Below are 23,416 nucleotides of genomic sequence, written 5' to 3'. Positions count from 1 at the left end.
ATTGTCTCATAGTGGATGACTGTAGCGGATGACTGTAGCTTTCAGAGCATCATACTCACTCGTGTGCATTTTTCAATCCAGGCGGAGTCTGAAGTGGCTTCCTTGAATAGACGTATCCATTTGGTTGAAGAAGAGTTGGATTGTGCTCAAGAGCGTTTGACTGCTGCCTTGCAGAAATTAGAGGAGGCTGAAAAATCAGCAGATGAGAGTGAACGGTAGGAGGCAATGCATTGTCCCTGTGTCTGTCACATTGAAGAATTTTTGTCTAATCTGGGAAAGAAGCACTTTTTCTTCTTTTCCCCTCCCCTTCCCTCCTCCCCCTGTCTTCCACCCTCCAACCCCACAGTCCCCAAAAAGGAGGAATCTGGTGATAAATATAAATGTTTGTTAAATGTCTGTGTGAGAGGCAGGATTGCAGTTCAGCTGGGGCTGGTGAGATTCATTTGAAGTTCCAGAAATAGTTTTGATTCAGATGATTGGGATCCAGTCAATCACTCTCTAACTATGACATGCTAACTAATTTATAGCATTGTAATAAAAACAAACACACCAAAAACTGTAGATGCTGGAAATCTGAAATAAAAACAGTGCAGGTGAAATTCAGGTCTGATGGCAACTTTGGAGAGAGAAACAGTTAGTATATTAAGTCCAGTAGGACTTCTTCAGAACCCTAATGAAAAACAGCCAAGTGAGTGTAGTATGTACAAAGTAGCATATCTATTTATGTTGGTAAATTCTGTAAATTTAGAACTTCTTAATGTAGTACTTAGTAATTCAAGAACACGTTGTGAAGTTTTTTTTAAACTTTCTTCTGTCTCCTTGGTAAGCCAATTATAAGAATGAAAGAATGTAGACAGAACTTTTCTTTTTGGTGCTCTTGAATGGGAAGAATTTGAATGAATCCAAAGTCAAACACTGATGCTCAGAAGCAAGTATATACAAGAGCCACAATACTAAACCCAGGAATAGGAGAAATAATAATTGATGGTTCTTGGGTGTAGAATTGCTGTTTTGGATTTTGGTTACAGTACTGTGCATTTATCGAGGACGTCACCTCTCAGTGCAGCCCTTTGCAAAGACTTCCTTGCATAAATGTGTTCTAGATCTTCCACTACAATTTAAGTAAGCTTAGTTATATTGTTCCTCCTGTGTTTTCAATAATTATTCTTTGACTGCCATTTGCTCTTTAACAGGGGTTAATTCATCTTACCAAACACAGATGTATCCATGTTTTTAGGAAGGAGAAAACAATCTCCTGGGCTTTAGATGCTCTGCAGTCCATCTTGTAGCATCTTTAGCTTTTAATACTCTATTTGATTCAAAGAGGAGGGTGAATAGAGATTTGGTTTGGTTTGGAAATAAAAACATAGCAATAGAATAGAATGGCAATTTATTGTTCTGTCTATTTTTACAAAAAAAATGAAAAATTTTTTACGTGGCCATACTATGGCACCTTTATTAATGACACAAGTCATAGATAACAAGAAAGAAGTAGAAATTAAGATAGAGTTCATCTGAGATCAATTTCAGTTGGGGAAAGTTAGATTAAGATGACAAATGCTGGAGTACCTGGATGCTGCCACTGAAGAAGATAATCATGCTGAGACCAGACCGCTATGCCGGGCTTCTGGAATACTTGGATACTGCCACCAAAAAAAATCTCCACATCAGTGGGACCTTCACCCCAGGGCGAGACCACCAGGTCTCTGTTGCGAAGGAACTCGGGAATTCCATTCCAAAGCTATGGCTGACGAATGGTTATTTTCGAATAATGGAAATCAAATACAACAGTTATTTTAGCGGGGTGTGGTGTTTAGCAGCTGCTGTGCTGGAACTCTAACTAATCTTTGGTATATTGCTTCAAGCTTTCACTTTTGTGAAAGCTGTACATATAGTAATGGAGTTCTATTATGAGTCGTGCATCTAGTTTCGGTAGCTAGAATTCTAAATTAGAAGTATAGTACAAATTGAATGTACTAGCAGATCGCTGGCATAATTTGGAAGACAAAGCAGGAGTAGACTATACAGCTAGTCAAGCATGTTCCACCATCCAATATGATCATGGCTGATTTTGGGTTTCAATTCCTCTTTCCTACCTGCCCTCCATGTCCCTTTATTCCCTGAGAAATTGTCTATTTGTCCATCCCAGCCTTAAAGATATTCAATGGAGCACAGACAACCTTCTGGAGTAGAAAAATGCCAATGATTTGTAGCCTATTAAGTGAAGCACTTGCTCCTTGCCTTAATCCTAAATTTCTCTTGTCCTGAGATTAGTTTATTTTAAATTCACAACTAATGGAAATAATCACTCTTTACTTAACCTGTTAGATTTCCTCAGACTCTTGCATGTTTCAATTAGCTTCCACCTCATTCTCCTAAACTGCAGAAGTTATAGTCAGCCTGTTGTCATAAGGCAACCTCCTCATGCCAGGGACCAATTTAGTTGACATTCACTCTACCATCTCCAATGCAAGTATATCCTTCCATGTGTTTGGAGACTGACATTGTTTCAATTTCTTGCAAATCAAGTTATAACTTGAGTAGTGATCCAAAGGTGAGCTAGCAGAAGAGATCCTTTAATCTATGCTCTGAATAGATGAATAATTTCACACAGGACATGAGTAGACTGTTCATCTCTTGGGCCTGCTATTTCATTCACTCAAATCTGTATATCAGTCCCACCTTGCCTGTTTCTTTTGATAAGCCTTATTAAAGGCAGCGTCTTTATTGTTTCCTCATGTTTTATTGCTGGTTTGGAAGATGAAAGGGAGTAAGCTTGAGTTCATCAATGTCTTGCTGTCAGTAGTCCAACAAACAAAGCACAGCTTTTGAGATTTGAAGGTAGGGAGAGGCAAGTGGCAAATGAGCCCTTCACCTGTATTGTTTGTATGTGATCAGATTCCCTCTGAACCTCTACTTCACTTTTTTAAAACAGCTCCTAAACCTATTTGACTAAACTTCTGGTTCTCTGACATAGGCTTGTTATAACATTCAGTGTCACATTTTGTTTTATTTTCATATTGAACACCTTGCTGTATAATGTTAGAAGTACAATTTGAGTATAAATTGTGCGCAATAAGCATTATGCAACCAGAGGGAGCCATAATTTAGCTGCCTGAACAAATGTTTAGAATGATCAGAGATTTCCAATTTGCATTCGCTGATCTGCACAAAATCTTTCCTTATGGTTTTCATTTAGTGTGTATTTTAACCTTTTTGGTTCCAGTGCATCTCCCTGATACCCAGGCATTGATGATTCTGTTTTTCTGCAGAGGGATGAAAGTTGTGGAGTGCAAAGTCTTAAAGGCTGAGGAGAAAATAGAAATACAAGATATGCAGCTGAAGGAAGCTAAACATGTTGCAGAGGAGGCAGATCGCAAATATGAAGAGGTAACATTTTTCTCCCTTCTGGTCTGACCACCTTCAATTTGTGTTGTATTGTTCCAGTGCTGGCTGGCTTCTCTTCCAACTGAACACTGTTGGTGTGTAAACCTAGACAAGTAGTTTATTTGGTCATGTTAGACTGAACATAGAAGCAGTATTCCGGTTAGGCTTCATGTCCGCTACTTGCCTTGAGAAACGGGAAGCAGAGTGGAGCAAATAAAAGGATATTTTCAGCCACGTTTTGAGCACAGTGATCCAGAGGAGCCCGAGCCCAGTTCTTTCCTTACTAACTCATAATGCTGAGGCTAACGGCAGCTACAGCAGGACCCTGGTTGAGATTGGTTAACTCGGCTCAAGTCATGAACTGCTGTGGAGTGTGGTTCAGTGGCTGTGTTCTCTGACTGAACCCTTCAGGGTTGATTGCCGCTGGAGCCATGTTACTTAAACTGGTGTTGGCAGGTATAGTTTTCAGTCAATATGAAGAAGGTAGATAAAGTGAGATTAGATTTAATGCATACCAGAATCAGAATTCAGCTTTTCTTGGCTTCTTGCAGGTGGCACGAAAGCTCGTTGTTCTTGAATGTGATCAGGAGCGAACTGAGGAGCGGGCAAGGGTGTCAGAAAGGTAAGTTTGAAATCTACAAGTGTTTAGTTTTGCAGAAGTTGGTTGCTGAAAATAACTACGGGATAATATAGAGTCTGAATGCGGTACATGGTACAAATAAAAGTTTTTTGATCTGAAGAAATGATTCACTCATTTTTACTGTTTTGACCCTTAGCAAGTTCATGATTTAATAGACTGGCAATATTAAAGAAGAATTGTATGCATTGTGAACAAACATCTTCCTGTGCTAAAACATACGCATGCAAGAAGCAGGAATCGGCTATTTAGACCCTTAAGCATGCTCTCCATTCACTAAAATGGTGGTTGATATGATTGTATTCTCATTTACATTCCTGCCATCCTTCTATATCATTTCAGCTCTTGTCTTATCAAGAATCTTGTGTCTATTTAAAACTGAGATCCTTGATTAGCAGGGAAATCGTGGGTTATGGGGAAAGGCAAGAAAGTGGATGTCAGGAATGTCAGATCATCTATGATCCTATTGAATGGTGGAGCAGGCTCAAGGGACTGAACAGCCTAGTCCTATTCCTTATGGTCTTATGTGGCTTGTAGAGTACAGTTTTCTGTCTCTGTTTGAATAAAAGTTACATTTGCTGGAAGTCCTTATTAGCAAGAAAATCCAGCCAAAACTGAAGTTTATGTTTCTCCTTCTGTTGAGTTGAATACACTGGGAGCAGTATCCCTCCCTCATGTACTCCCCCACCTGTTTTTGCTGGGAATACTGATCCTCTCTGTTTTATCTCTGTCTCCTCGTACTACTGCTTCTGAGGAGCCTAGATGTTGTGTCTTTCAGCTATGATGCTGAGGGGATGAGATTCAAACTTCACCCTCTTTTTTTTTCATTTAAAACATACCAAGTCTGGCTGTTTTGACAGTGGGGAAGTAAATTCAGCAGACTGTTCCTGCAGTCCCTTTCTTTAATCTCCCATCCCTGGTTCATGTTTTCCCAAATGAGAAAAAACTAATTTTTGAATCCAGAATTAATGGAATTGTTGACGTGCAGTAACAACCTTTTTTTTTTGGGGAAGAAGTATTGAGGGTTTATTTTCCTCCCAATGTGGCAGTTTGAGTTCTTTAACCATCCAGACTTGATGGCTTTCAATCATATCTCTGTTACTTGATATTCAAATGGTTAAAATGCAGGAACCAGAGTGGGAGGTTAGCTGATGAAGCTAAAGCCTTGGCTGCTCTGTTTTTTTAAATGTTATGCCTGATTTTTCACTTGTTTTTTTTCCCCTCTCCACCCAAACTAACCCTCCCTTCAAACCCTAAAACCCAGTGAAGAAGGCCTTTCTACTATCCTCAACATCAATTCATAGAATTGATCTTAGGACTGTCCCTGATCTCGGGTCAACTTGGCAGTAGATAAAAACCTTTTATCATTTGAAGATGTTAATGAATAGCTATGATCAATGTAGCTTGGACTTCTGAATACTTTTTCCCCCTGTACGCCTTAGTTTAGCTCTTATTTCTCTATCTCATCCTAAACCGTGTTCATTGATAACATATCAGCTGGCGTATGTTACATGTAGTCAACAAACAGGGTCGGAATAAATTTATAAAGCATGGTTGCTAAGTGGGTAATTGATAACCCATCAGCTAGGTACTTGGAGCAAGCTGCAACTGATCTTTTGAGGGAGAAAGTTTTGCAATTATTCACTTTGCTGGTGGTGATTGGCGTGGCAGACTGCTGTGGTTGGTAGGATTTGAATTGGAGTGTGTCTTGTACTTCGAATTCTGCCTGCTGAATTTATTCAAACAGTGAGAGACTGTATTCTGTATGTGTAACTCCTGTGCATGTGTTTTTTTTTTATTAAATGATGGGTAAATCAACAGGGTCATTAGTCTAACATCTTGGATATTGCTGAGAAGAGAGACCGGTTACCAAAGCTATGTCTTTCAGTACAAACAAAAAAAAAATCCAATTTCAAATGATCACAGCAATGTACACCGCAGGAGAAAAGGATGCTGATTGGTTGGCAAGACAACAGATTGGCTGAGGTATTGCCATGGAGCAAGCAGCATGGAACTAAACGTTCCCTGAGCTCCTGGGTAATTGAAAAAAGATACAGACTTGAACATATTCCTTTAGTTTGCAGAGAAGGCATCCCTACATATGAATGTTTGCAACTTTTTCTCTCGTACAGTAAATTGTTGAAATAGTTTGAAATTTTGAATTCTTGTATTTTGTCCTGATAATTGCAATACACAAAAGCTTCAGCAACATGTCTCTTGCTTCAGCAATAATCTAACATCTCATCTGGGATTGAGATAATTACTGCATCAGATCCATCTCTGCTTGAAAGCTGAACTGAAACAAACCAGAGTCTATGAACTCTGGGTCTGATTTGAGCAGGTTTGTTTTCAGTAAAACCATGAAGTTGGCCATTAAATTGGAAACTAAATGCAGAAGCTCTTCAGGATAATTAACTCAGATCAGTATGCTAGTGATTTTTAAACATTTTTATTTTTTCACTGAAATTAACTGTCCAAGCTCTCAGGTGGAGGGTTTTTGGTGTTATTCCGTTTTTGTTATTTGCTCCCTCCCTTTCCTGCCTTGAATATAATTATTATACTCGCTCCCCCAAGTGCTAACTGTGCACTTTGCCTGAACAGCCACCTGGATTTTCAGGCTATAATCTTGTGAAGATTCACCACCTGGCTGTTCACACATCATCTTTAACTTCTTTGCTAACACCACTCCGAATCAGGATCCAGTCTGGCTTATGCATTTTCCAGCCAGACTGCTGGGGAAATTATTTTATTGTGCTTGAATGTGGTTTTTATTGTGTTTCTCAACTATGCAAAATAAGTCCAGTAGTGAACAGCCCTCTTGTCTCCTGCCCTTGTATGTCTCCCACCCATCCTATTTTTAGAGTATGTTGGAGTTCATAACTCTCAGCTCATTGTAACTTAAGTCTATAAAATTCTGATAAAACAGAGGCTTTATGCGGGCAGGAAAGGTTGTGGCTTTTAAGCCACTTCTGATTTAGACAATCAAGGAATTAACAAACATACCCTTTTACAATGATTTTATTTATTAATTCTGGATCTGATTCAGTGGATATTTCAGTTGTTCTGTATAATTTTGTGAATATACTAACGATAGCGGGCACATGGTTTTCTTTTCCCCTGTTGAATTGCATGCTGAATACTCCCCGGGATTTGTCTGTTCTACTCCCTTACTGTGGATTAACTCAGTCGGGCGCGGCAATTGGAAGAGGAGCTTAAAGTATTGGACCAGAGCTTGAAATCGTTAATGGCCTCAGAGGAAGAGGTATTATTCCCAGAAATCCACTAATTATTTTCTGTTTCCTCTTTCCAACATCTCTGTTTTCTGTGTGAGAAAATATTAAAGCTACATTCCTTGCAACTTCTGCTGCTGCTACTGCTGCTGCTCTGCTTCCTGGTAGTTGTGTGTTTTGGTTTTCTTCCCAGTGGAGACCCATAGCAGCTGAATTCTGAGATCAAGATGTGGCTTCAATACTTTCTAAGGCCTCAAGGTAACCTTTGGCCCCGTTACTTCCTCCTCAGGGTTGGTCATTACCCTTATGTGAAGCTTCATGCACAGTTGATGTTTAGTGTTGAGATTTGAACCAAATAGACAAATTTGTGAATTAATCGAGATTCTATCCGCATTTTGCAGCAATGCCGGGTAAGTATACAAGTGATCATAGAGTGCCCATGGATGTTCTGGTTTACGGTCATAAATTTTGTTTTGAACATTCCCAACCATGTCGGGGCCTAAATTCTGAGAGCAGGACTGTTAGGTTGCTATGGGTTTCTTGCTACTTTCTTTATATTCTCAACCTCCTTCTTTCCCAATCCCACTATGTTGTTCTGAACAGTAAATGTGCTGAGATTGAAGAAGAATTGAGAAATGTCACCAACAGCCTGAAGTCTTTGGAAGCACAAACTGAAAAGGTAGGAGGATTCTACATGCAACTGCTTTTCAAAGCCATGGTATCCCCATAAAGCCCTTCAGACAAATCCCTCAGAATGAATTCGCCAGTTAAGCAATTCTACAGCCTATGGCTTTTGGCCAGTACTAATCTATTGTTGTTCACCCGTTGTATCACAGTATGCGTGCATATAAAGTGTACAAAAGAACAAAAGAGAATTACAGCACAAGAACAGGCCCTTCGGCCCTCCAAGCCTGTGCCGATCAGCATGCCCTGACTAAACTAAAAAAACAAACCTGCCTTTATTCAGTCCGTATCCCTCTATTCCCTCCCTATTCATGTAACTGTCCAGATGTCTATTGTAGCAGGTGACATCTACTTTTGACTATCCTGTTGGGTACAGAAAGATGAATTAAATAAACTTCACAAAATTCACATTTTTAATTGCAAGAATGATTGCACTGAGGGGCCCGAATGACTGCTTTTGAAAAGGGGGAACTTTATCTTATTTATCTATCTTGTGGTGACAACTTCAGTGACACCATTTGTAAGATAAAAGAAATGACACTGCTTCCTTTGGTGTGGGCCAGTGCATTGGAGGATCAGTTGGAGTTGATTTTTCCACCAGTGCTTGCAAAACTGAAGGAGGAATGTAAATGGCTGCTGACAGCAGTACCATTTTCTCCCAGCTGCCTAGAACAAAACTGCAAGATTCACATGCCCAAGTGAAGGTTGAACTGTCAAGCCCCATTTATTTACAACAATAGAGATTCCACCCCAAAAGCCAACTGGGCAAATTCTAGACACTAAAAGGCAATCTGCATAATGTCAGTGTTTTTTATATATACTTCTGAAGTCCTCTGGTATCTAATATAGATTCCTTTGATCTGCACGTAAAACCTAAAAAGCGACATTGGGCATGCATTCAGTCAAAATATTTGTGAGCCTTGTCACTAAAGCCTCACACTTTTGTAGTTACAACGCTTAAATAATTATCATTTATCTATGGGGATACTTTTTTGCTTTAGTTCTCTTTGGAGCTAATGTGAACCTTTTGGCTGTGCAGTAATAATGTCTAAGTGGGCTTTCTTCTCCAGCCCACTTTTTTTTTGTTTGAATTGCAACAGCTTCTGTTGTTGGCTTGAGATGCTGTCCAGGGCTGATTTTTAAGGCATTTGCACTCAATCCATTTTGTAACTGTGCCATTTTATTTTCTTAAGTTGTTAGAAGGCTTGGGATTGTTACTGATGAAATTTTAGCCCTGGCCTGTTTACTTCTCAAGTCAGCATTGCCTTCCTTCGTTCCTTCGTTCCTCCCTTCCTCCCTTCCTTTTATTTCTTCCTTCCTTTTTTGAGTCGAATAAAATTTTCATTGTTTACAACTAGTCTTAATCCTCCATGTCCCTGATAAGTTTTCAACAGAAATTTACTTGAAAGTAGTGCTGTGATGCACCTTCTTATATTTAAAATGAATCCTTTGATTTCTTTTTCTGTCTCCAATAGTCAATACTTGTAATTTCTGCCTAATCAAACCCCAGTTTGTTTATTTAGCACTGTGGCTAAGCTGCTGTTTCTCCTTTGGCCAGTGCAGCAAACTGCACATGGGAAGCTTTGGCCCTATATGAAACATGCAATGTTTTGTCATGTCTGTATGGCTGTAACGAAGCCTTCTCTAACCAGAGTTATGACTGGTAGTAAGTCAAACTCCAAATTACCTTTTTAGCATTATTAGTACTAGAAGAGCCAACTTTGGCAGGAAATGTATTAAGTAGTTATTCAGCGTGAGCCCAGCACAGAGTGCTTTTCTGTATGATCTTCTCTTTCCCTTCTCCTCATTGTCTCCCTGTCTTCCCCAGACTCAATGCTGCAGGTGGCCATCATTTCCTGTAGCTAATAGCCACCTGATCCCACATCAGTCTGAAACGACCTTCAGGGAAGGTTAATGCCAGAAATGTAAACAGGCAAATTGTCTGAGACTGCTCAGTCCATGTGGCTGTAGAAACAAGTTACATTTTGTTTGAAGACAGCAGTGCATTTATTGGGTGTACCGAAGGGCGTACATCTACCAAAGACTATTTCACAGTTTTGCCAATGAGTTAATGTGAGCAGCTTTGGCGCTACTAGTTCTGGCTTTCTGCTCGGGTACAGTGCCACCCATGTGATATATTCAGTGGCGTGATACAGCTGTTTCAACTCTTAGTATAGTTTTGTTCATACGTTGACAGGGGCTGTCTCTTTAAATGTCACCTCTTTTTGGAAAATGTGTGATTGGAATGAAGGTTTGAAAAAAATCCCATCTTTTATGTCTGTGAAATTTATTGAAATACTGTGCTGATTTCTGTCAATGTAAAAAGCAAATGTAGCGTGAGAGACATTTAATGTTCTTCTTCTTAAAAAAAACTTTATCTCAGTATGCTTCAAAAGAAGATAAATATGAAGAAGAAATCAGGCTGCTAACAGATAAGCTAAAAGAGGTGAGTGACAGGTATTTCTAACAAAATAGAGTTTCATTTTAGGAATAATACTAGAGTGGAATGGATTTCTAGTTTCCATTTTTCATTCCAGCATTATTCTTGGGGGCATCTCTGAGCTCAGTGTCTTGGACCTATCTGCACTTCTAGCAGCAAATTTGATAACAGTTTGGAGCCCAAATGCTGCCAAACTGTCTGTTATCAGTTAACAGCTTCATAAAATATCAAAGTATGGACCTTCCTATTTAGCTACGTACTGTTTTAACCAAGTAACCTCCTTTCATCAGCCTGTACAGCAATGACTTGGGATTTGCTGAAATTACATTAGAAATGATGGGGGGGGAGGTGATGGTGGAATGTCTTCATGTTGTCCTAAGAGATGCTAGAATATTGGTGCAAAGCCATGGAATGAAGTTTCAAAAAGTATCAGAGATTCTGTGAAATGTGGTGAGGTCTGTGGTCATACGGCACTGGCAATGAGCTCTGAACATGAAGCCCCTTTTCAGTAGATTTTAAGGAATGTGTTTTTGTGTAATCCCACCATTCTGATTATTTATATCATTCATTGTTGTTGTTAGAGGGTGGTTGCAGATGATTAAAATTAACAGCAAAAAGTTGTAGCCAAAATGACTATCTCAATAGAGCATGCAGCAAATCACTGATAGAGGAGCAATGAAAATGCACTAAAGCAATGTCCTCTAATGATCCTTTTACAGGCAGAAACTAGAGCTGAGTTTGCTGAAAGATCTGTAATAAAACTGGAGAAGACAGTTGATGATTTGGAAGGTAATTTTTAATATCTTGCCACGCCAATTTTCTTGTAGTTCTGTTTTCTTCTGGTATGGTCTAATTGATGTTGGTTCTAGAGCAGAAAAATCAAAATTCAGCATTTTTTTAAACAGGTACTGTCAGGAATAATCCTGTCTGTTGGTAATAAGATCGGATGGAGTGGGGGAAAGGTCCTGATTGCATCATTTGGTTAACAATTCAGAATTAATTTCAGTCAAGTACAGTAAATCCCTCTTAACAATTTTAAGTATAGTGTTGAAAGGGAGAAAAAAGGTGATAAAATAAAAATTAATTTGAGACCAGTTTCATCTTGTGCTAATTGTTTAGATCAGAATAAAGTACTTTTCTTAAAAAAATGTAGCCTTGGAATGTAACATCTCTGGTAGCTCAGTATTTGCCATTCCTAATTGTCCCTGGTTATCCTTGACAGTGGTGAATGCTGACTTGATCAGACTGTTGGGTATATACTAAAATGGTGGATTATTTCCATGAGTTTTTGACTGGTATAGTGTTTTTTAAAAAAAATTGGGACTGAACTCTATTATAGTTCCAAAAGAAAACGCAAGATATACAACAGAGAAACACACCATATTGGTCCATGCTGGTTTTATCCTCCTGTCAAGCCATCTCTAAATCTACATCTGTTGTAACCAACAATTCCTTTTTTAAAAAATTCATTCATGGGATGATGGCATCGCTGGCTAAGCAGCATTTATTGCCCATCCCTAATTGCTCAGAAGGCAGTTGAGAGTCAACCACATTGCTATGGGCCTGGAGTCACATGTAGGCCAGACCAGGTAAGGATGTCAGTTTCCTTCCCTAAAGGATATTAGTGAACCAGATGGGTTTTTCCAACTATCGACAATGGATTGACGGTCATCGTTAGATTCTTAATTCTGGATATTTATTTAATTCAAATTCCACCATCCTGCATGGCGGGGATTGGAACCCTGGTCCCCAGAACATTATTTGGGTCTATGGATTAACAGTCCAGAGATAATACCACTAGGCCATTGCCTCCTTGCTCCCTCAGGCCTGTCTAGTTTCTCCTTAAATACACTTTTATGTAATTTGCCTTGTATAGTTATTGTTCTCAAAAGCTCCACATTTGGGTAAAGAAATCGGAGTTTGCTATTGAAATGTCTGTGACTCTCTTGGCCTGAAGTTAGGCTCTTCCTCAGATGGAGTCTGGATCCACTCTGTGTCAAACCCTTCCAATAATTTTCAAGGTCATCTGTCTTTTTCCAGGAGAAAGGAGACCCAGCCTGTCATTCCTTTCCTGATAAGTATACCCATGCATGCCTGCCCTGTGGTTCCCTCTGCACTCAACAGTGCCTCCATAACCTTTTTATAATATGGGGTGATCAGAACTGCATGCATCACTTTGTGGTTTCATGTAGGTTTAGCATAATTTTTTAAAATTTTAATTATATACCTCTAGAAATTGAAACTAATGCTTGGCTTACTTTTCTAAATGACTTTATTAATGTGTTTGGGGATTCATACTTTGAGATCCTGTTATTCCTTTGCCTCTCCGAGACTTGCATTTCTCAACTCACCTAACTTGCCTGTTGTTTGAACTTTGCCAGTTATTTGCACGTTCTACAAATTTGTGTCCTTCCGTAATTTGTTTCAACCTTCTTGTATTGTCTTTCCCACTTCTCGTTCATGAATTTAGAAATGTTTGATGTCCACGTCCAATTTTTACTGTTCATAATTTACATTAATCCCAATACAGATTCTTGTAGAAGGCCACTTCCTACCTGCCACTGTTTAATATCTACTCTTTATTCATATACTCTGCTAGCTGGCTTCATGGCAAAAAACAATCCATTCTGCCACTTGTCCCCTAGCTCCAAATTCTCTGAGTTTAATAGTCTATAATGTACTGGTGGAATTATTCATGGGTGTATATTGTCACCAACCTACTGTAAGTAAGCATCTAAAAATTATTCTTCTTAAAAAGTAATAGAGAAGTGTTACTACATTTGAAGTACTGTGTGCAGTCATGGTCTCCTTACTTCAGAGGAAATACTTGCATTGAAGCCATTCAGAGAAGGTCCACTCAACTGATTCATGGAGGAAGGGTTTATTGCTTGAGGAAAGGTTGAGCAGATTGGGTCTGTACTCATTGGAGTTAAGAAGAACGAGCAGTGATCTTACAGCAGATTTGATCCTGAAGGTTGCCATTGTAGATGCTACAACAATGTTTTCCCCTGATGAAACAGTTTAGAACGAGAGGGCACTTATGGAGGTGAGGATTTGTTTTGTGGTGTTATTGTGTTAAGGTTGTTGAAGTTGGTTGGCTCGCCGAGCTGGTTTTTTGTTTTGCAGACGTTTCATTACCATGCTTGGTAACATCCTCAGCGCAGCCTCCGATAAAGCGTCGGTGTGTTTTCCCGCCTGGTTTTTTAAACTCTGGGGTCCATTGAGATGGATTGCCTCACTTCCAGGTTTCCTTCATAGTGGAATGTATATGGGGTAGAGTTCAATGTGTTTATTAATAGCATGCTTCGTGGAGTACTATGCTTCTAGGAATTATCGTGCCTGTTTCTGCCTAGCCTGTCCCAGGATCTTGGTGTTGTCCCTGTCGAAGTGGTGGTTTTCCTTATCCATGTGGATTGAGATGAGTGAGTATTAGTCATGCCTTTTTGTAGCCAGTTGGTGTTCATGTACGCTTGTCGTTAGTTTCCTTCCTGTTTGTCCGACGTAGTGTCTCTCACAGTCTCTGCAGGGGATCTTGTAGATGACATTGGTCCTGTCCATGGCGGGGAGTGGGTCTTTAGTTGGGGTGAGCACTTGTCATAGGGTTGATGTGGGCTTGTGTGCCACTCTGATGCCCAGCAGTCGTAGGAGTCTTGTGGTGAGTTTCGACATGTTCCTGATGTAGGGTAGTGTGATGCATGTGTCGGGGCGTGTAGAATCTTTCTGATGCTGTTCGTGTAGGCATCTTCTGACCCAATTCTTTGGATATCCATTATCCTTGAAAATCTGGAAGAGGTATTCTACGCCAAGAGGAAGAAGTTCCGTGTTGCGGCAGTGTGTTGTTGCCCTTTTAAATAGTGTTCGCACGCAGCTTCGTTTTGTGTGCTGGGATGGTTACTGTTGAAGTTGTGTTAAGTCTCTCTTCAACATCATTCCTCCTGGAACGATCAATTTGTGTATTTTGTCTGGGTCTGAGGATGACATGCAGTTTTTTTTTTGACTGAAGGGTTTTATGAAATTTGTTGACTTTGACACGGCTGTTAGATTGCAGGGTCAGGAAGGACAATAGATTCCATCATCATCCTCTGTGAGCAAGTGGGTCTGGAAAGTGAGCTTGTTTTAATATCAAATTTTAAACTTGTCTCTTGAAGCTTGTGGTGCAATTGAATATTTTTATTCATAGAATGTAGATATCACTGATCAGGTTAATGTTTGTTGCACATTCTTAACTGTCCTTGAGCTACCACCTTCTCAAGAGAAATTAAGGATGACGTGTACAGTTACGACACATTGAGTGAAAATTCTGAACTGATCACGAGGCATGATTCCAAATATGTCACCAAAAAGCTAACAATCATGTCAACAAATGACTGTTAATACAAAGGAACATTTTAGCAGGAATAGTTTCATTTAAGTGAGCTTGCATTTTAATAAATTCTAGTGGGTACCGGTTAAAATTAAATGTTATCACTTCACTAGCTCACTAGTTGAGGGAAAGGGCACAAGTTTGTCTGCTGAGCTATAGCTGACATTCATGTGGAGGCTGTTTAGCTTAGTTGGCGAGATGGCTAAGTGTGTGGTGCAGAGTGATGCCATCTCCATGTTGCCTGTGTTAGTTCACAGTGGGTCTGTCCCCTTGCCTCACCCTATACTTGGTGTGGGTTGGTGCCCCTCAAGCCGTGTAACCAATTGTCTCTCTTGCCGATGGATAAAAATGCAGATCCTTCAGATGATCATTTTTTGGTCTTTTTTGAAATTACAAAAGCAGAGACTAGGAATCTTGCAGCGAGTAACTCACTTTCTGACTGTCCACCATCTACAAGTCAGGAGTATAATGAAATCTTCCCTGTTTGCCTGGATGAGTGCAGCTCCAACAACACCCAAGAAGTCTGACACCATTCAGGACAAATCAGCCTGCCAATATTCACCAGCATCCACTCTTTTTTTTCTCACCCCACCATCACTAATGCTCAGTACCATCCACAAAGTGGACTGCAGGAATTCACCAAGACTTCTCAGACAGTGCCTTTCAAACCATGACCATTTCCATCTAGAAGGGTGAGGGCAGTGAATACGCAGGAACACCACCAGCTCCAAGTTCCCCTCCAAGCCACTCATTGTCCTGACTTGGAAATATATCACTGTTCCTTTAGGGTTGCTGGATTAAAACCTGGAACTGCTTCCCTAAGGGCATTGTGGGTACACTAAATGAACTCCGTTGGTTCAAGAAGGCAACTCACCACCATCTCTGAGGGCAACGGGCAGTAAATGCTGGCCCGGTCAGCAACACCCACATCTCGAGTGAATTTTTTAAAACATTAACCTATCGTTCAGGTTTTTTGTTATTTAATGTCTTTGCAGAATTCTTCTTTTCATTTGCTGAGTCGACACCCTCCTTTTGGTTGAGTCCAAAAATCAGGCCAAGAGTACAAATTGTACCTTCTGTGAATTCTTTCCTCAGAAGATTGTAGAACCATTATGTAGTTTCCCTGACTCCAGTCCCCAGCCCCCAGCTGTCTAGTATTCTGATGTCTGTTTTGCTGCACCAAACATGAATTCGTTTGGTCTGAGTTTCTAATAGTTCTTATTAGCCTTGCCCTAAGCTCCAGATACCCTCTAGATTTTGTTTATTTTTCTAAATTCTTGTAGTTTTTCCTATGTTTTTCTTTTTGTAACTCATTCATTAATTGGTTTAATATTGTACCAAGAAGACTATAAAACAACACTGGGTTAGAATGAAAGGTTTCCATTTCATTGCAACTTGCTACTGCTAATTTTATGGGGTTTGCATTTGTAAAGGAGGGCTGGGATTGGAATTGACCAGTTTAACTGAAGTAATTTAAAATTGCATGGGTTAAGTTGCATAGAAAAACCATGCAGAAAGGATGCCATTTGGTCTGTGGAATCTGTGCTAGTCAAGAAAGAACTATCCATCTTAATCCCAGCTGGCAGTTTGAGGTTTATAGATCTGTAGGTTATGGCATTCCAAGTACTTATCAAAGTGTTCTTTTTAAATGTGATGAGAGTTCTGCCACTACCATCCTTTCAAACAGTGATTCCCTGACCCTTCTAATGCCATCTGAATTATTCAACTTCAAGCTAAGAGAAGTCAGCTATGTTTACATGAAACATAAGTGCGAGCAGAAGTCAGCAATTCAGCCCCTCAAATCTGCTTCCCTGTTTAATATGATTGTGAATGATCTCATCTTGGCCTCAGCTCCACTTTCCTACTTATAACGCTTCAACCCCATTACTAATTAAAACTCTGCCGTCTCCTTAAATTTATTCCGTGCTGTGGTGTCAACCGTACTCTGGGGTCCACCGATTCACAACTCTTTTGAGAGAAATAATTATTGCTCATCTTTCTGTTAATCTGCCACACCTTATCCTAAAACTATGACCTCTCATTCTAGATTGCCTACAAAGGAAAGTATCTGCTCTATGTCTGCTTTGGCAATCCTCTTCAGCATGTTGACTGCCTCAGTTAAATCTCCCCTCGTTTCCTCTGAACTCTAGTATGTATGATCCTAAACTGCTCGATCTCTCCTCATAAGACAAGCATTTCATCTCGGAATTAATCTTGTGAAGCCTCTTTGAACTGCCTCCAATGTAATTACATCCTTCCTCCAGTTAGGAACCCAAAACTGTACACAGTGCTCCAACTGCAGTCTCACTAATGCCCCAGTTAAGACAACACACTCTACTTTCATCCTTCATTCCTTTAGCAATAAATGCCAACATTCCATTTGCCAGAGATAGTAGGAACTGCCGATTGCTGGAGAATCTGAGATAACATTCCATTTGCCATCCTTGTTCCCTGCTGTACCTGCATGCTAACTCTGCGATTCAAGCACAAGGACACCCAGGCCTCTGAGCCAGAGCAGTTTGAGGTTTCTCTTCATTTAGCTAAGAATTTGCCTTTCTAGTCTTCTGACCAAAACTGATAACTTTTGCATTTTCACAACTGTGAAATCTTAGCCCATTCTCTCAAACTATCCACATCCATCTGTAAATTTCTTATTTATTCATTAAAACAAAATGTTGGGAACAAAATCACAAAACTTACCCACCATAATTAAGATATCCCAACTGATAGTAAATGAACAGTCTTTCTGGAATCTCTCTTGTTGTGTAAAGCCCCATCACATTTAATTCTTTTCTTTACCCACTTTGCCTTGCTATAGCCACTATTTCTCTGCCCACCTGTGAGTAAAATGGTGTTTTTGAGTTGCAACTTGCATAGTATATTAGCCTTTTGAATCATTGCTGCAACTTTCAGCTGTAAAGCATATTAAAATAATAGCATGCAAGATGGAAAAATACATTTCTGTTTTTGCACTAAGCATTATCATCTAGTTATCATTCTTTATTCGTTTTGGTTCTTGCATTTTCTATTTCTATTTCTGAATGAACAGTATGTTTAGAAACTTAAATGCAAAGAGATCTATTTAGTTGGTCACTACAATTGCTCTTAAAACCTGGGTTTGTTCTCTCTTTTTGCTGTTTTTGGTGACCAAGGGTTGATGGCACAAAACACAACGTGAATGCTGTAATTTTTAACCTTGGAGGTGGAGAATTATGAAAGTATTTTGTGCCATTCAAAATCCTGACAGCTGTGGGTATATCTGCTCTGCTTCAAGATTAGAAATCACCACTGCCTTTATTAATTGGTTTAATATTGTACAGAGAAGACTATAAAATAACACTGAGTTAGAACGGAAGATTTCCACTTCATTGCAATCTGCCACAAATAACTTTTATGGAGTTTGCATTTGTTGGAGGGCTGGTAGAGATTGGCAAGGTCCATAAAAATGCTCATGATCCATACAGCCCATGGATGAATTTAAAAATTCAAGTCTCATTTTGCTGTCTTGTTGATCTCCTCCTGTATTTGGAAATTGCTCAAGCCAAGGTATTTTGTCAGTGGGCGAAGACTAGTTATCAGTTGTGTAATAAATTTAATGGATATTTCATAGGATCCCTAACAGTGTGGAAGTGGTCCATTCACCCCATTGAGTCCACATTGACCCTTCGAAGAACATCCCAACCTATCCCTGTGACCCTTCATTTCCCATGGCTAACCCATCTTACCTACACATCCCTGTGGGACTATGGGCAACTTAGCATGGCCAGTCCAACTTACACATCTTTGGACTGTGGGAGGAAACTGGAACACACTGAGGAAACCCACACAGACACAGGGAGAATGTCTGTTTCGAGTTTGCACCGTCGCCCAAGAGTGGAAACGGACCCGGTTTCCTGATGCTTGAGGCAGCAGCCTATTTATGGTATACCATTGCAGCTTGTTTCTCTGCAAGTGGTAATTTGTAAATTGAACAAAACTAGCCATGCCTAAACAAGAAAGGAAAGGGTTTTCGCATATACAAGCTGATTTGTACAAGGCAATGCCAACTAACTTTAAGCAAAGCAAATCCATGCTAGTTTGGGCAGAACATTAAGGCTGACTCAACACTAGAAGCTGTGTTGAATTCATCTTGTTCGATCAATGCTGTTGTCTTGTTAGTACAAAGGTCTCAATGTTTAAGTAGATTTTGTTTTCATTTTAGCATCTGTTCTATTTGATTTATTTCAAATAATTCAAGCAGTCTTTAGTTTGTCTTTGTACTGTTTAAAATGCCCTGTTGCAATATATGGTGTAATTGTATATTTTGCCCGTTTGAGTGTTTGTGGTGCACCTGAACTGAATCTAACCCCTTGATCGTTTAGTGATTAGCACAGTGAAATAATCCCTTTAAATGAAGGTGATACAAAACAGGACATTAATGTGTGAAGAAAATTAACGTTTGCATCCTTGGTATTGACAGGTGTGCTGAGTTCATAAATCAGTGCTATGTGAAAATTATTTTTTTAAAACCTTTTGATCCAGTATATTTCAGATAGTTATAATCAAACATCAGGAGGGATGGATCAGGGTATCAGTCCTCGTCTCCTCTCATCTCGTCTCTCCTCTTTCCCCCCCCAATCTTATAGACCATATTAATTTCAAAGGACTGCAGAGCAACAAAGTTTACTAAAAACTTTCTCAAAGCTATTTTTCAAGTACTGTTTTTCATCAGACAATTCTCTCTTTAACTTGAGGTATATATATTTCTTTTTGTTACTTCACTCTTTCATGTGAATAGTTTAAACCTGTTATCCAGGTGATCTGTTCCACATGACTAACACCACTCTCTCTTCTTTCAATCTGCTGTCACTGATGCTGTTTCAATAGAGCGTTTCCGTCAGGAGGTAGCGAGAAATCGTCTCCTCAGTAGTGAACTGAGAGTTGTGCTGAATGAACTTAACAACTGACTTTCTTTACTCTGAAGACTTGCCAAAAAGCGTGCTCTATGTTGTCTTGCCTGATTATTTATTTTTTAAAGTGAACATTAACACTTCTTTCTGTTCAATATCAACTCGTAGCATTGTTTTGCATGTCTCTTCATATGAAATTTTAACAAAAACTGCATATTTAATCTAATGATCTGCAGAAAGATTTAGATTAATTCTGCCTTTGTCAACTTGTTTTTTTTTCTTGAATGCAATACTATTCTCAGCACAGTGAATGTAGATGTGGAATGGGAGAAAATGAAAGCTGGCCACTACTGTTCAGTAGTTCATTTTAAAAAAGCAAAATCACTGTACCTGGGGGGGGGGTTTACTCACACATTTCTCAATTCAATGCATATTGCACAGTGTTTGCATTGTTGTGTAAAATGCCTATATAAATATTGCATTTCAAATCTAGTTTGCATCTGGGAAATCCAAGGATGTACAAAAGTGCATTTAGCAACTTGACTTAAATGTTTTAGTTCAGCCATGACCTAATTTGGACCATAGAGTTGTGGAATTGGGGGTAGTGGAGATGTAATGCTGTATTTGCAGAGGGTAACCTTGTATGGTGCATTTAAGGGGAAGAAACAAGATGAGTTGGAGAGGAATTCTTGAGATATAAACTAAGTTTAAATTTGAAAATTTAAAATGCTATATTGGAGTTGGCAAATTCATAATTAAGCAATTGAATGTTGTAACATGAAAAATGTTTTGAAATTGTTAAGCTCACGCGTGTATAATGAAATGGTGGTTTACATTATTGATTTTGCAACAGTTCATTTATTTCTAATTTTAACCGAAGACTGTTTTGATTTTTTTATTTAAATTTAAATTCTCATTTTTCTTTCTCCATGAACCAATAGAGAAACTGGCCCGAGCAAAAGAAGAGAATGTGGGCATTCATCAGGTGCTTGAGCAGACTCTAGTGGATCTGAGCCACTTATAATAATTCTAACTGGGGGAAAAATAAAGCTTTACATGCCACAAGTGCCCATGGTACAACGTCTTCTGTGTAAACACTGCAAACCACCAGCCAAGGTGTGAAACACAACATGGGGTTTAGAACAACAAATTAATATAGGCTCAACATTTGTATTGAATCCAATAAATTTCATGGGGGAAGTCTTTTGTTCAAAACTTTAACTGCAGCGTTGGAACATTTTTATTTTCTTTTTGACTGCTCTGCCCTTTCCATTACAGTGAACTGGGCAGACCTTGACATATATGCCATAAACATGATAGCTGTTATAACTGTGTATTTGCTTTTCCTTCCTGTTCTCTATTTCATGGCCTTCCATTCTTGGCAAGCTTTGATTTTTGAGTAGGTTTTAAAGCAAAGTATGTTGATATGAAGAGCTCTTGCTAAAAGTGTATTGAGACCTCTGACTTGATGCTGGATAACATTATGTAAAATTAATAAAGAATGCACACCACTTTTCCTCTGCCACCCCTGGAGTTTTATTCTGCTGTAGTTTAAAAGTCTGTGGCTTTTGGTTAGTGAGTTGAAAGTGGTTTGTCTCAATTTGAAACACAAATTCAAAGCTTGTAAGGATGTTGCAAAGGCCTGATTTCTGACATGGGGACCACACTGGCAATTGTTGACAGACATTGCTATTGTGTCATGCTGACCCAAGGTTGCTATTTGTAGCATACAATAGAAAATCACTAGATATGTCTCCTGAGATATTGCGTTTTGATAAATCATTGGAGATGCCACCATGACATTGTAAACCTTTTATACCCTTAATATATGGGCTTGTGAAAATATGTACATTTTTTTGTCACAGATTTTAAAGGTCTTGAGCACAGACTGGGAGTTTTAACAAGCATTTACCCTTCTGTGATGTAACTGTTCCTTCTCCCTATGAATGTCCTTGGAATTCAACTTTATCCTATGCAATTATCTGTGTAAGCTCTTTATTTGTACGGTTTATTAAACTTTGGAATAAAATTACCTTGTGTGGTGTTTTTAAAATCGCATGTATGCTGTGTTTTGAAAATCATTTCAAACAACAGGACACTTTGTTTTTGAATCCCTCTGAGGACAGATACCCATTTTCATGATTCTGTAGCTTTTATTCTTTCCTTGTTGTGATGGATTGGATGGCAGGCTCCCACCACCACTACTGGTGCTTTAGTGCCAGGCAGGAACCATGGCTCTTCTCTAATGGTCCATACAAAGGGAGTTCAAGCTTCCATTTGTATCAGCTTCCTGTGTGTCATTTATGGCACAGAAGGTGATAATTAACTGGATATTTGAATGTGGAGCATCTGATTATACATTCAAGCACTCCTTTTCTTACACACACACAGAGTTCCCAGTTCACATTTGGAGGATGTGTCTTTCTGTTGAATGTACAGATGACTATTCCATTTAAAATAAAGTCTTGCTTGGGTTGAATTTTTAAAAAAAGCATGGGTAGGTAGTGGCAGCATTAAATCACCAAATCCACTTTCAGCCAAATATTAAGGAGAAAAGACTCAATTTATTAATACCATACTTGGTACCAGAAAAGGAAATTAGATTTGGTGATTTGAATCTTTCATTAAACTCCTTCAGCTGCACAAAGCCCATATGCCTCTATTTCAAAAACAAAAAATTCAAAGTGAATTATACTGAAACGTACAAATCACACATCTTGCATTACAATCTGTACAAAGAGGAATGAAAGAGTCCTTAAGAGCATCTTGTTATTCATTGCAGCGAACTTTAACACTATTACTATTCACAATTACAAAGAGAATAAAGAACAGTACAGCACAGGAACAGGCCCTTCAGTCCATCAGGTCTGTGCTAATACGTGCCTTCCGAGATGAGAAACCTTTTGCCTCGGCTGTCTGTATACCCTTTTTCCCTATTCATGTATCTATCAAGATCCCTCTTAAATGATTAAGTGTTTCAAGTTTCTACTCTGGGGCTTAAAAAACTTAGAATGGATAGTCTATCAATGCCAGTCATAATTTTGTAAACTTCCATCAGGTCGCCACTCCTCCTCCAATGTTCAAGTGAAAAAAAGTTTGTCAAATCTCTCCTTATGGCTACTATCCTTCAAACCAGGCAACATGATGATCAGAACCATGCATAATATTCTAAATGTGGCTTAACCAAAGTTCCATACAACTACAACACAACTTGCCAATTTTTTTTATACTCTATACCTCACCAATGAAGGTAAACCTGTTGAATGCTGCCTTGGCCACCTTTTTCCCCCCTGCATTCTCATCTGAATCATTTACATATACACCAAACTTTTGATTAACTGGCACGTATGGGACCAGGGTACGTGTGTGTTGATCAAATATTCCAAACAATTGAGGTCCACATATGTAAGTGCGCACTAAGTAATAGTAACCTAATGCAGGGGGTCTACACATGACTTACCTACAACATAAATGGCTTAAATAATAATGCAACTTTGCCTTAAATAAAACTTGTTGTCAGAGAGCCTTCTGACTCGCACCAACAATTGACTACTCTGACATTGTGATGGATCACAATATTTGAGGAGCATTTGACTCTAAATTGAATCAATGTTGATATTTCACGTGGCCATTTGATTGAATAAGTATATTTACATTGAGATAAATAAGTTCAAACTGTAACTGGACAGAATAATACCATAAACTTTGCTGTATTTGAGATATGTAATTTTTGACCATTTGTCGAGTGTTGGTTCATAAGGAGCTGGTTAAAACAAAGCTTGTTGT

General features: G+C 39.1%; 1 protein-coding gene across 2 annotated transcripts; it reads left to right on the top strand.

Annotated features, from left to right (window-relative positions):
• Nucleotides 1-21,688, top strand: LOC109928455 (tropomyosin alpha-4 chain-like). Of its 2 annotated transcripts, none has more exons than XM_048621412.1 (7): nt 1-215; nt 3,273-3,390; nt 3,939-4,009; nt 7,858-7,933; nt 10,322-10,384; nt 11,098-11,167; nt 20,572-21,688. In XM_048621412.1, exons 1-7 carry the CDS (start codon nt 16-18, stop codon nt 20,652-20,654), a joined length of 681 nt encoding a protein of 226 aa, XP_048477369.1. In that variant the 5' UTR covers nt 1-15; the 3' UTR covers nt 20,655-21,688. The 2 variants fall into 2 exon arrangements, with proteins under 2 accessions (XP_048477369.1, XP_048477370.1); XM_048621413.1 differs by lacking the exon at nt 7,858-7,933 and adding an exon at nt 7,211-7,286.
• Nucleotides 21,689-23,416: the final 1,728 nt, after the last annotated feature.

This window comes from Rhincodon typus, unplaced genomic scaffold, assembly GCF_021869965.1.
Source record: "Rhincodon typus isolate 14 unplaced genomic scaffold, sRhiTyp1.1 hic_rhity00000638, whole genome shotgun sequence".
NCBI classification, from domain to species: domain Eukaryota; kingdom Metazoa; phylum Chordata; class Chondrichthyes; order Orectolobiformes; family Rhincodontidae; genus Rhincodon; species Rhincodon typus.
Note: the sequence above shows the minus strand (reverse complement) of the source record. Positions and strands in the feature narration are given on the sequence as shown.